This window comes from Semicossyphus pulcher, unplaced genomic scaffold (genome assembly GCF_022749685.1).
Source record: "Semicossyphus pulcher isolate SPU_LCO1_2020_fin unplaced genomic scaffold, fSemPul1.0.p SCAF_23, whole genome shotgun sequence".
Classification (NCBI taxonomy): domain Eukaryota; kingdom Metazoa; phylum Chordata; class Actinopteri; order Labriformes; family Labridae; genus Semicossyphus; species Semicossyphus pulcher.
Window position 1 is genome coordinate 9,956,955 of NW_027211697.1, and position 12,287 is coordinate 9,969,241.

At 40.3% G+C, this 12,287-nt stretch overlaps 1 protein-coding gene across 1 annotated transcript in view; it reads right to left on the reverse strand.

Annotated features, from left to right (window-relative positions):
* The window catches only part of abca3b (ATP-binding cassette, sub-family A (ABC1), member 3b), a 35,143-nt gene extending 23,359 nt beyond the window's left edge, over positions 1 to 11,784 (reverse strand). The window contains exons 1-5 of the mRNA XM_069674505.1: positions 11,569 to 11,784; positions 10,299 to 10,397; positions 6,950 to 7,196; positions 2,020 to 2,147; positions 390 to 555 (exon numbers count right to left, since the gene is read on the reverse strand). Of these exons, the coding sequence (XP_069530606.1) occupies positions 390 to 555; positions 2,020 to 2,147; positions 6,950 to 7,196; positions 10,299 to 10,352 (595 nt within the window). The 5' untranslated portion in view covers positions 10,353 to 10,397; positions 11,569 to 11,784. The remainder of the gene's footprint in view (positions 1 to 389; positions 556 to 2,019; positions 2,148 to 6,949; positions 7,197 to 10,298; positions 10,398 to 11,568) is intronic.
* Between the last annotated feature and the right edge of the window lie 503 nt (positions 11,785 to 12,287).

Below are 12,287 nucleotides of genomic sequence, written 5' to 3' on the forward strand. Positions count from 1 at the left end.
AGAGGGTCAAAAGGGAAGATAAGAGTATTTGCCGCCACCTGACACCTCACAAAAGCCAAACAAAGCATGTGTGGGCACAAGGCATCCTGCTGCTGCCAAAACTAGACAACACAGATCATGCCAAAGATTAGTAGGGCCATAGCTGCCATGAAGAGACAGCCTAAGTAGAGGCCTCATGCTCCGGAGAATAAGAGCTTTTCATCAGTAATACTCTTTGCATGTGGATTTTTATGCTAATCTGGTCACCTCCTCCAAGAAGAAGAAGCTTTAAGACCCACTAAAGAAGATTTAGGAGCAGAAGAGCAGACAGGATATTCCGGCTTGCGAGAGAAAAAGCACTGAAGAGACGGATAATGAGATTCAAATGGAAAAGAGATTGTGGTTCTCACCAGGCGTGCCCCCTTCCTTGTCGTACTGCTCCCTCGGCCCTGGCAGCTGAAAGAGCGGGAAGAGGCTGAGCGTGTGCCAGTCCAGGTCACTGTTGGGGTTCAGCTCCGACTTCTCCTTGGGTGGGGCGTTGCGAGGCGTGAAGGTGAAACGCAGGTGGTAGCTCACCTGTAACGGGAGTGTGCAGAGAGAGAGAAAAGATTCAGTCTTACATTACAGTGTACTTGGCTAATAATCATTGTGTGTTTAGGGTATAAATATAAATCTTTTGTCATTATTATCATAATCAGGAGATCAATCAGTGCGAGGCTCAACCCCCGGCACACTTTGTCCACATGTGTGGAGACGGTCTGGAGCTGTTACGCATGACAGGGGTAGGAGCTGCTATTACACGCTCGTTTAAAAAAATGAAGCTGCGTTACAGACAGTGAAACTAGGAAACACCTGTCGAGCCTGGACTTTACAATAATCTGTTAAAAGTGCCGCCCCCTCCTCTCCCTGCTCATCCCCGATCTGTGCATGGAGTTGTGTGGAGCTCAGTTAATGCCTGAGAGCCCAGAGGACAGCTGCAGACAGCTTCTCTACACAATCAGGCACACAACAAGAGCAAACTGCACGGATCTGCAAAACTTTATGGTCGTGTTTGTGCTTGAATATCATCAGTGCAATTTGCTTTATGAATCGGACCTTGAGACGAACCAGAATGATGCGCAATTTATGGTGCTATCAGCAGCCGCAATTCATTCTTGGTGAAGTTTTTTCCTGCTATGCTGCTATGCTAAAAATTGCTTTTAAAAAATGGATACACAGTCCTGTTGTGCAGCTGTTTAAAGAGGCAATAAAGAGAGAAAACATGAAGCAAAAGAGAAATAAAGAATCCATTGTGTCGTATGTTTTATAGTATCTCCTTTGGGGAATTTATATTTCAGGGTTTTATTTTTCGAGCAGCAAAGAGAAATGATTGATTTGAAAAGGCAGAGGAAGACAGGCACACAGAATAAAGGTGGATAGAAACAGAAGGATTCAGCCTTTTTCTTTGAGCCTCGAGATGTCAAGTCTGTAAAACTTTTCCAAAACACTCTCATACTGTATTTGCACATGGGATCAAACTGTAAAAACTTGTGAATCCATCTGTCATCCGGTCAGGTTTTTCCTGCTACACGGGAGAGTTTAATCTCTTGCGGTAGTTTTAACCGTGCTAAATCAAAAACAGTGTCATTGTGCTTTTGTTCTTTGTAATAAAACTGACCAAATTTGCAAAATCCTGCACACTGTCCAACTTGCAACCTTCACCAGGAATACCTGCCTCAATTCTGACAGATTTTTCCCTCTCATACGCACCTGTCCTGTGAAACGGATGTGCGAAGTACTAATAAATCTCTTTTGCTATTTTTAAACTTTGGTTGGCCGGTGGCAGTTGAACAGAAAAATGTGCCTTAACCTGTGAAACTAGTAACACAAACTACAGATGCAAAGTATTAATATCTCTTTATGCTTAAGTTCAGTCCAACAAAAGCCGAATGTATCAGACAACAAAACAAATGTACTGCAGGTGCAGCCGCTCCCCGGGTGCAAAAACAAACCATCTATTTGCGACATTGTGCGTGACAGTGTGTTTATCCGGCCTTTCACCTTATTGGGCAGAGGTTCGTCATCATGGGTGAAGGGGTGCTCGAACACCACGGCAGCTAGGAGCTTTCCCGACTGAGGGTCATTCCTCACAAAGTCCTCAAACTGCTCCTCCGTCTCAAAGCCACGCACTGGGAGAGAAACACACACAAACACATGCAGACAAAGAAAATGACATTAGTTGCGGTGTTGCATTCATCTCACGTACGTCTGTTTTCATGCCTGTCTCATTGCCTGACCTTGCTGCTCCCTGACAGCCAGGAAGTTGGTCGAGATGCTGACGGCATGCTGAATTAAATATTTTATCAATACAAGAGGTCAAATCCTCCCCCTCCCCTAAATAATTCCTCTGAATACATTAGATGCTTTTTAGACAGAGATGCTAGAAAACACAAAAGACATTTAACAACAACAGTATCACAGACAGCATGAGGAAACCTTCGGCAGTCCAAATGAAACTCACTGAAAACACAGAGGGGAACAAAAACAGATAAAAACAGATTTGGTTCTTTTCACTTTTGATTAAAATGTCTTACTTTCCCAGAACTGGATTTCGCAATGCCATTTTTTTAATCCACCTATCAGGCAGACATGAAGGTATTCTGATTATGGTTAAGGACGCCAGGATTACACATCGGCCCCGGGGTTAACTCTGGGTCAGTCTCACACAGTAAACAGCATGGTGACTCACAGAGGACACACAGGGAAGGACAACCAGCTGCCAAACACAACACGTGCAATACTTTTCTAGAATGCTGCCTAAATGGTTAGTAGTGATGCTATAGTTACAGTTATAATGCTGAAATTCCCAACCAAGGGTTCTTTTATCCAGTGGTCAGTCCTTTAGTATATTTACTGTCACCAACACCAGGCGAGCTACACTAACAGGAAACACCTATCGCCAACCTCAGTCAGCTGTAACACATTAAAGGCACGAGTTTCGGCAAGACGGCAAGCAGAGCGTCTAAGTGGGGATGCACCGATACCACTTTTTTCAGACCAAGTACAAGTACTTAGATTTGGGTACTTGCCGATGCCGAGTACCAATATGAGTACTTAATAATATCCTTACAGTTCTCGTAATTTCTTTTAAAACATGTTTCATATTCATCAGATGTTCCTCACTTTCTGACTGTCACAAGGCAAACAGACATAATGATGCAACTGTTGCTGACATTTTAACACTAAACTTTGCTTCTCCGCCGACCTGCTTAACGAACGGGAGGCTGTCTTGAATGGTTTTTAATATGTGGCTCAGTGAGCCACCTTATTGTTTATGCTTTTATTTATGTTAATATTGTATTTATTCATGTGAAGCACTTTTGTGACTTCTGTCTGAGAGAAGTGCTAATATAAATAAAATTTACTTACTTACTTACTTAGTCTGCAAATACGAAAATATATATTCCTGAAATGGTTGCAAAAAGGATTTTTAACATTTGAAATAGTTAATAAAAGTATAAATAGGTAGCAGAATATTAAATAAATGGATAAAGTTGTTATTTAAAAATAGGGATAGACCGATTATCGGCGCCAATATTTGGCATTTTGACACATATCGGCATCGGCCTTTTTTTTTTTTATCCGACGGCCAATAAAAGATCAATTTAAAACTGGGTTATTTTGGCTCTGATGCATATGCTTAAAGGCATTTAAATAAAGTTAAGTGTTGGAGTTTGTATTCTACAAAATTTTGACGCCAATATTTTCACTATTACTGCAAATGAATATCGGCTTCAAATATCGGTTATCGGCCTCCTTGACTACTAATAATCGGTATCGGTATCGACCCTGAAAAAAACATATCGATCTATCTCTATTTAAAAAGGCTTTAATGTAAAACTATCCAACTAGCCGGTCGTAATGTTTAAACGGTTAAGATAATTAGCAAAGGGAAATGGATGAAAAGCTGAAGCAGATAGCTAAAAGCAATGGTACAAATAATTAAACTATTCAACTTAAAATAAGTATGTGAGAGTAATGGTTAACAGTTGAAATAACTAGTGTTTAATAAACAGTGTTTAACAGTTTAAGGTTATAGTTCACAGTTAAAAGTAAATCACTGCTACAGTGACTGCTACTCAAGTCGACGGGTTAAGTAATTAAAAGTAATGTGAAGTTGAAACAGTTAATGTATGACCTCACAGTTAGGATGATTAGAGGATCGTGTTGGAGAGAAACCTGGCTTTATAACATGCAGCTTTAATCAGTTCATGTTTTATGGTACCACGTGCAACAACTAACCAAACCTTGATAGAATGTGACGTCTGCTGCTGAGCTACATCAGACAAAGTAGGTTAGGAACCACTGTTCGGATTATTTATTCATGATTAAATTAGCTCAATGAACTGAAAAAAAACTGGCAACAACTTTTTAAATGTTATATTTGAGCTCTAGTGACCTGTGAGGAGTTCTTATGTTATTATTATATTAAAGAATATGTTAATTGAGCCGCTGGTTTGGCTCAGTTGGTAGAGCAGGCGTTCCATGTACAGAGGTTACAGGTTTGACTCCCGGTCTGCTGATCATTTGGTGCATGTCATTCACCACTCTCTACTCCCCACACTTCCCGTATCTCTTCAGCTGTCCTATAAATAAAGGCAAAAGCCAAAAAATAACTCAAACATGTCATATTTTTAAGGTAAAACTACGAGAAAACATCTCTCGCTGATGATCTACACCAGGAGCTCAAATAAACATTTCACTAAGGCTTACTCATCTTGGCTGTCTCATTTCACAATTCACTCTTTCACAACACACCATGTAAAACATAAACAAGCCATTTCATCACCTGATATCACCACAACAAAAAATGTGTCGCCATCTTTCTCTCTTTATCCCAGCGTTGTTTAAATGTGTACAAGTATGACATTTATATCACAGGGCTTTTAAAGTGCCTTCTGCCTAATCTGTTGAGCAGAATCCATTATTTGAATAATTGAGGTCAGATTTTTTGCGTGGCCCTTGTGTGCATGACGTACTAGAACTAAACCTTTCCCTCTGAACACTAAGACCAGCTAAATTATTCATTAATGGCTGAGCTGGGATCTCACAAGGCAAGACAACCTGCAGTCACACCGATGAGCCCACACGCTGCTCTATCTCTGCACTTCGGTCTCACACTGCTGCGATTTGTCTGCCACCGTAAAAATAAATATGTAAACAGCCTGTCTGCGCCCCTGACAGTCACATTGTCTCGGGTTTGTTTGAATAACTGGTCCTGCAGAGGTGAATGAATTAAAAAGAGATGGGAGTGTAGCCGCCCTGATAGACCTACTACTGTGTACGAGCTTCCTCATTATTCCTACCTTAACTCCCAGCTGATACACTCTGACACAAAAGCTGGGTGCGGCCTGTTTGTTCTCCTGAAAGCTGTTTCTAGAGAAACCAGTAATCCCAGCTCTGTCCTAATTTACTATCGGTGTCAAGGCTGAAGTATTTGTTTCTCTGGTCATGGTGGTCTGACTAACAGCTTAAGTGGGGATGTAAATATCAGGCTTTGCTGCCAAAGAGTCCAGACATTTGTGGAATATGATGCAACAATTCTTTTAAGTAAAATCCAGCTTTTTTTTTCAATTTCAGTTGAGAAAAAAAACGAGCATGTGATTCATAATAAAGCTTAAAATATGTATACTGAATTGAGAGAAGCACACCTTTGCCTTTGTCAACTGATGTATCAATCACAATCAGTACTGTTTAGTAAGCGAATTATTAAAATTCTTCTATAAATTAAAATTTCCATAAAATGTAAACATTTCTTAGAAAGGGAAACGTTTGAGTAAGAGTAGTAGATCAATACAACCTGTTAGCGTAGCTGAGGATTAAGACTGTCAATCAATCTTTATCAATCTATGTCAATTCTATATTTCTGTGTCTGAACATATTCAATTAAGAAAACACATGTTGTGAGCTTTAAAGCCGCAGTAGGAAACATTATTTCATAAGAATTTGGTTAAAATAATAAACTTTGATCATTACATTTCCCTAAAAACATTACATTGAAATGATGCTGATTGCTGATCTGTGACTGTGAGCGCCCGCCCCTTTGTATTTAGTTTGTTAAAAAATCACTCCAGTCTGAATCAAACAACCAATCAGGGTTAGCTTTCCACGTAACTGGCCAATCACAGCGACTCTGTCAAAACTAGAGTCATCTGGCTTCCACGTGACGCAGAGGTTGTGTCAGTCAGGAGTTATGGCAAAATAAATGGTAAATTTCCTCTACTTCCTTTGCAGACAAGAACATACACTGCTAAAGAAGCAAATAGAAGGAAGCTACAAAGAGAGCCCAAAATAAAAAGAGTGTACAGGGCTGAAGAGTGAAGCGATGCAGAGGTTGCCTTGTCCCTTCTTGACAGGTAACGGTAGCTCTTACGGTAACAGCTAACGGTAGCACTAAGCTCCAACACCTAGAGGTAAAAAGGTGGTCCACACCAAGAATCATAACTATAATGAGAACTTTAGTAGTATTTGAACATTTTGACAGCAATAAAGTCTTTTTGGAATAAACAGCATCCCTCCTCTCGGAGAACGCACAACGGCTGCGCGGCACACACCAGTTGCAAAATGCTCGTGCATGTTTGGTGTAGCGGAGTGATACACAGAGAGGTGGAATGTTCATGTTGCTTACTGCCACTTTAAAATAAAGTAAGGCAGATTTTGTTAACGTTTAACTAAGCCAGGCTATCTGTAAGACCCATTTCGAGTCTTTCTGCTTAGCTAAGCTAACAGGCTGCTGGCTGTATCCTCTCATACTCTTACAGGCATAAGAGTTGTACTGACCTTTTCGCCTACGCCTTGGCAAGGATGCAAAAAAGTGTATTTTCCAAAATCTCAATTAACAAAAGGTTCAACAGAAAGAGCAGTGTTACTGTAAACCTGCTATTGACCAATGTTTGTGTCAACATTGTTTTACACCAATTCTATCACCAACCTGATGAGAGAAACAGGCTCCCTCGAACGTACTCCGCCACCTGACGCACCACACTGGAGTTACCGGGCACATAGGCCAGTTGTAGATGTTGGAAGGACGTCCTGGGAAGTCTGTCGACAGCGTAGCTCTCATAGACGGTGGCATTTGGGTAGTCCTTGAAAGGAACCTTCTGACGTAGCACGATGAGGATGCCGGAGAACAGCAGGGGCAGGAGTATCTCCACCAGAGTTACCAGGATTTGACGTTTCTAGAAGGCAGGATGAGAGATTATCTGTTATTCAGGGTTTCAGAGAATCTATGCTACATTTCACAGAATTTTCATGACTCTAACTAACTTAAACATCCTCCATGTTTCAGCCACAGTTGGGAAATGTACAGTCAATCTCAATTAGCTCCTTAGACACAACAAAAAAGTGAACCAAAAGTCTGAGTATGCTTTGAAATGACCAACTACATTTTTTCTATCCACATGTGGTCTGGGCCTCAATCTTCACACTATCCATAAATGAAAGTAGATGATTTCACAGACAGCTGAAGCAGAGCATAATTTATGTGATGGCCTCCTCCTGTTGAGTGATTGGCCTACAAAGTGACTTGGACAGTTTCAGGACATTACAGTCAATCTCAGAGGGGCGCCAATGTCAGACCCTCCCCTTTAACTACTCAATCATAGGAACACTTAAAGGAATAACACAGGAATAGATATGCATCAGTTTGTCCATGTTTTTAATGGTCCTTTATTCAATAAATAAATGTGATCTTATGACCAAATCTGAACAACGGTGTTTTGTCTGAGGCTGCGAATAAACCTGAATACCATTCAAGTATTAACCCAGTTGCATTACTTTGATCAGATATTACTCCAATTATATAACAGTGTTGTTATACTAATGCTCCATTTCATGTGTTGTTGTGTAAACATTTCTACACTCAGAAAAGTAGGGAAATAACATTTGTATTGATTTGGTGCCAGTACTAAAACACACATCTGCTCGTCCTCTATCTATTTATACAAAGCCCTTAAATCAACACATTTTTTATCTGAAAAACACAATGTATTGATTGTTGAGTGCTTATCGTAACTTATCTAACCAGGAAATGCCTCATTGAGATTAAATATCTCTTCTATCTGAGTGTCCTGGCCAAGACCGCAGCGGCAGATTTTAACAAAGTTTCAGACGTACAGCCCACAACAATTACGGAAAACAAGCCAGCATATTCTGGGTCACACAGCGGAAAGTCATTAATCAAAGCATCTACAACCAGATGCATCTTCCTCCAATGCCTTCGATCTACTTTTATAAAGATTTACAGAGATCATCTCCCCCAGACCCAAACCCTTCTGAAGCAGATTCAAAGCCGCAGGAGCAGCGTACCTGAAACCCCCTTTTTCCCCATTTCAAGACGCACTTTAGGGACAGATTGGAAAATTAAGCCTTGCGAGTGGGTCACAGAGCAAAGACAGTAGCTTCCGGCATTTCAGATTCATAAAATTATATAAGTAAGGGGGAAGCAAGTAAGGACGTGTCCTTATAAATAAGGACATGGCAGTGATTTAGTCAGACAATGCCAGCCAGCCAACTTTAGTAATGAACATCAGTGCTCCGTGGTATACAGTATCCAGAAAGTGAAGGCATTGAGGTGCATGCATATATAAAACATCACTGTAGTCAAGCTTGCAAGCATTTACAGCCAGAGGTTGCCGTTACTTGCACAGTGAGTATTTCTTATTGCGCCTGTGTGTACATTACAGCCTCAGTGTACAGGAGAGTCATACCAGTGGGACAATGTCCACGTGGACTCATGTGACAAACAGGAAGTAGTACACTCGCAACTGAATGCAACACAATAACAAAGGGCAATTGTCTTCAACAGTACCAGACGGTATCAAATTGGAAAAAAAAAATCATGGGCTATCAGCTAGGAATCATTAATCTAGTCTAGTCTAGAAGTTTCACCTGTGCAACTTCATTGAGGAAATAAATAGTTTAGCTCAACAGAGTCTCTATTTTATGAGGGTTAGTTGTATATTTTCCTTGATCTGAAATATGGTTCTCACTTTCTTTTAATTGCTTTTTATATCACAAGTACCGTTGTATAAAAAGGGAAAAGCAGCAACAGTATAATTTATGAGTATAGCAGGTTTCTAAAAGGCACCAGTTTTCCATGGTGACACTGCCAAACAGAGCGGCCCTGAAGTACAAGGTCTTTGCCAATTCCTGTTTTTGCAGCAGACTTTAACGGGCTTCACGATGTCAGCACTTTGCTAGAGAAGGTAAAATATAGCCATGCATTACATTTGAAAATACAGCTTTTAAGTGATAAACATGCACACAGTGTTAGTGTTCTGGGGCCAAGCAACACCAAGACAGCCTTTTTTCCCTCCCCGGCCTGAATGTAGTTTCACAACTGGAGCAGCCAGCGAGTGGAGGAGGAATGTTGGGAAAGCAACCACAACACCAGGTATGCTCTAAAGCAGATAGCAATTCTCCTACCTGAATAGCTGCAGGATTGTGTAACCATCACCTGATATCAAAGTTTAAAACTATGCAAGCTGCCATTCAGTGCAATGCGCAGGCAGCGTTCGGAGTAAAAATTCTTTCTGTAAACTGATGACAGACCCTGAGACTGATACTGTGATTTTCCATGAACCACAAAACAGTGCAAGCCTTCAACTGAACTGTGAACTGAGATTTTGAGGTATGAAAAGGTGTTAAACCGGCCAAACATGTTTACCAACCATTGAGAAAAAGACATATGAATGTGTAACCTACATAATTACAACTACTGTTTACTAATTACATATGTGCACGTGCATCTCCATTAATGCAGCATATATAAATTGCTCATAACCCTAACTCCTCTTTCCTCTTTCTTTTGAATCGATACTTGTGAAAATAATGATAAAATAACATTCACAAAGTTTATGCACGTCAATGTACAGTTACTCAATAAAAACATCTGATTGTCATGATTATTGTCTTATGATCTATGCAACAACACACTGTGATTTCCCCTTACGAAGGCCATATAAGGCTAAGAAAAGTGCATGTGACAGCAACCAAAGTGTTGACCTAGCTGAAGCCTGTGACACAACAACAGTGAAGCCACTTTGTATATTAATATGGTCAATAAGTTTCCAAGGAGCTGGGTAACATCATGAGTACTTAAATGTTAGTCAGTTTACTGTATTTATGATGCCCCATAAGCCTATAACTTAACAAACACTGTCACACAAGCGTCTGCTCTGTAAACACAACTACTTATGACAATTCACAGTTATAAACAAAATCAGCACCTAAAAAGGACACATACAGACCAGCTGTAGGTTCACTTCCCTCCTACTCACCTGCTGAAGATAGTTTTTCCACACCAGTAATCTGAATTGTCGAATGATAGCCATTTTGATCAGTACACAGGACACCGTCCGGTCAGCCCTCTTCAGCGGCTGCGGATAGAAAACAGAGTAAGTGTTACTTCAGGTTAAAGCTACATGAAGAATTGTGTTTATCAAAGGTCTCTAGTTGTGTTTTCGAAACATTGTGATCCCCCTAAGAGTTTCTGATCTCAGTTTCTTTTTAGCAAAAAACCCTATTAAACAAAAAAAAAGAGAAGTGAAATTAAGCAATGTGATGCATCACAATAAGTATGACGTTTTGGTTATGATTAAAAACTGGGCATCAAGTGGAGAAACTACGAAAAAATGTAAAGATAAAAATACGGGGAGAAGTCTTACTAGTACTATAAAGGAAAAAGGTTGGTATCAGCATGCAAATAACTTCAGTCAGAAAAAAGCAAACCCCAGGCAAATGAGCAAGACATTAAAAAAACACAGGTCAGTGACATCCACATGATGAACCAGTTGGACAGGCCGATGGAGTTATGCATTTTTTTTGTTGAAACTGGAAATGGTAACAACCAGACATCTATATTGGTGATAAAACAGCTCACAAACTTATGTAATTTTGCTTATTGACAGCCACATTTACAGATATAGTCGTGTAAAATTTGGGTACAGTCCAAAGAAGACGATCAATAAATAAATATAAACAATCAATAAATATGAACTCTTAAAGCAATAGCAGCAATGTTTGCCACGCTTAAGTTGCATTTCACAGCACAAGAGATCATAAACGTAATAAAACAGGTCATGCTAGGACCGTCTGAATTTCACACTACTGCCATTCATGTCTTGGTTGTTACATCCCTTTCATGCTATATTAGAGGTCATCCGGATGTATTGTCCATGTAATTAAATCCAAAAGACCATGTGCTACATACTTGGAGCAATTATTTCTCCACTGGTTTGTTAAAAAAAATAATAAACACACGCAAGCCATTAGAGACGTGAACCGTTTCCGTATTTCAGGAATCTGCCTTGCTCTTCTCTGATTGGTCCATCGCGGCCTTCTGAGCCTCCTGATTGGACTGTCAGCCTGCTCGTCAATCCCGAAGGATTCTGATGAATGCTAATGATGAAGCTGAGGGACAAAGCTAGGTTTTTCTAATATGTAGTGTGCTTACTCATCCTAAATATATCAATTTACACAGTGTTAATCAGAACATGTATCCACCGAAGTAACTTATTAGGGATTTATGACACAAATGTATCAAATTACCTCAGAAAAATGCAGGTTTCGTCATATGAACTTCACGAGCTGTGGTCCCTCTTCATGGGAGGTGAAAACAATTCCTCCTTTTTGTCTTAAACCGACAGCAAAACCATCACATCGGGGCTTCTTCCTCCTTCACCGACACTGTCAGGGCTCGGTTAACATAAGTGAAGCTAGTGACGTCCGCAGCCGGCCAGGTTTTTCCACCTCCAGTTTGCTGCCTTCTTCTAGCGAGGCGATGACATTGCAGCAGCAGCAGCAGCAGCCGGATAAGCCTGTGAATTCATCGTGCAAAACGCAGCGACAACCGTCAACAAAACACCTCACGTGACCTCAGTGGAGCTGAACGTCACGTGATCTCAACAGCTGGGCTTTTTTAACACAGTCCCCCGAAAAAATAATAAATACAGCATAATTGATGCGCTGTGGCTCATTGCCATGTAGTTTTATTATTATACTTTCTAGCACTTGTATTGCTCTTCTACATTGTTTCAGACATTCTCTGTGGTATATTTTGCCCTCAAGAGTGTTCAGCTTTCCTCTATAATGAAATAGCTTAATTTATTGTTGCCATGTGATTTTTCTGCCATTAAATTAAACATTTTATATCTCCAAACACGTAATGCACAGTATATCTTTAGCTCAAGTGAGTCTAGCCCATTTACTCTGGAAAAAATGCTTCAGTTTAAAGTGTTTCCCAGTAAAGGTTACTCTGTAGTGCACTT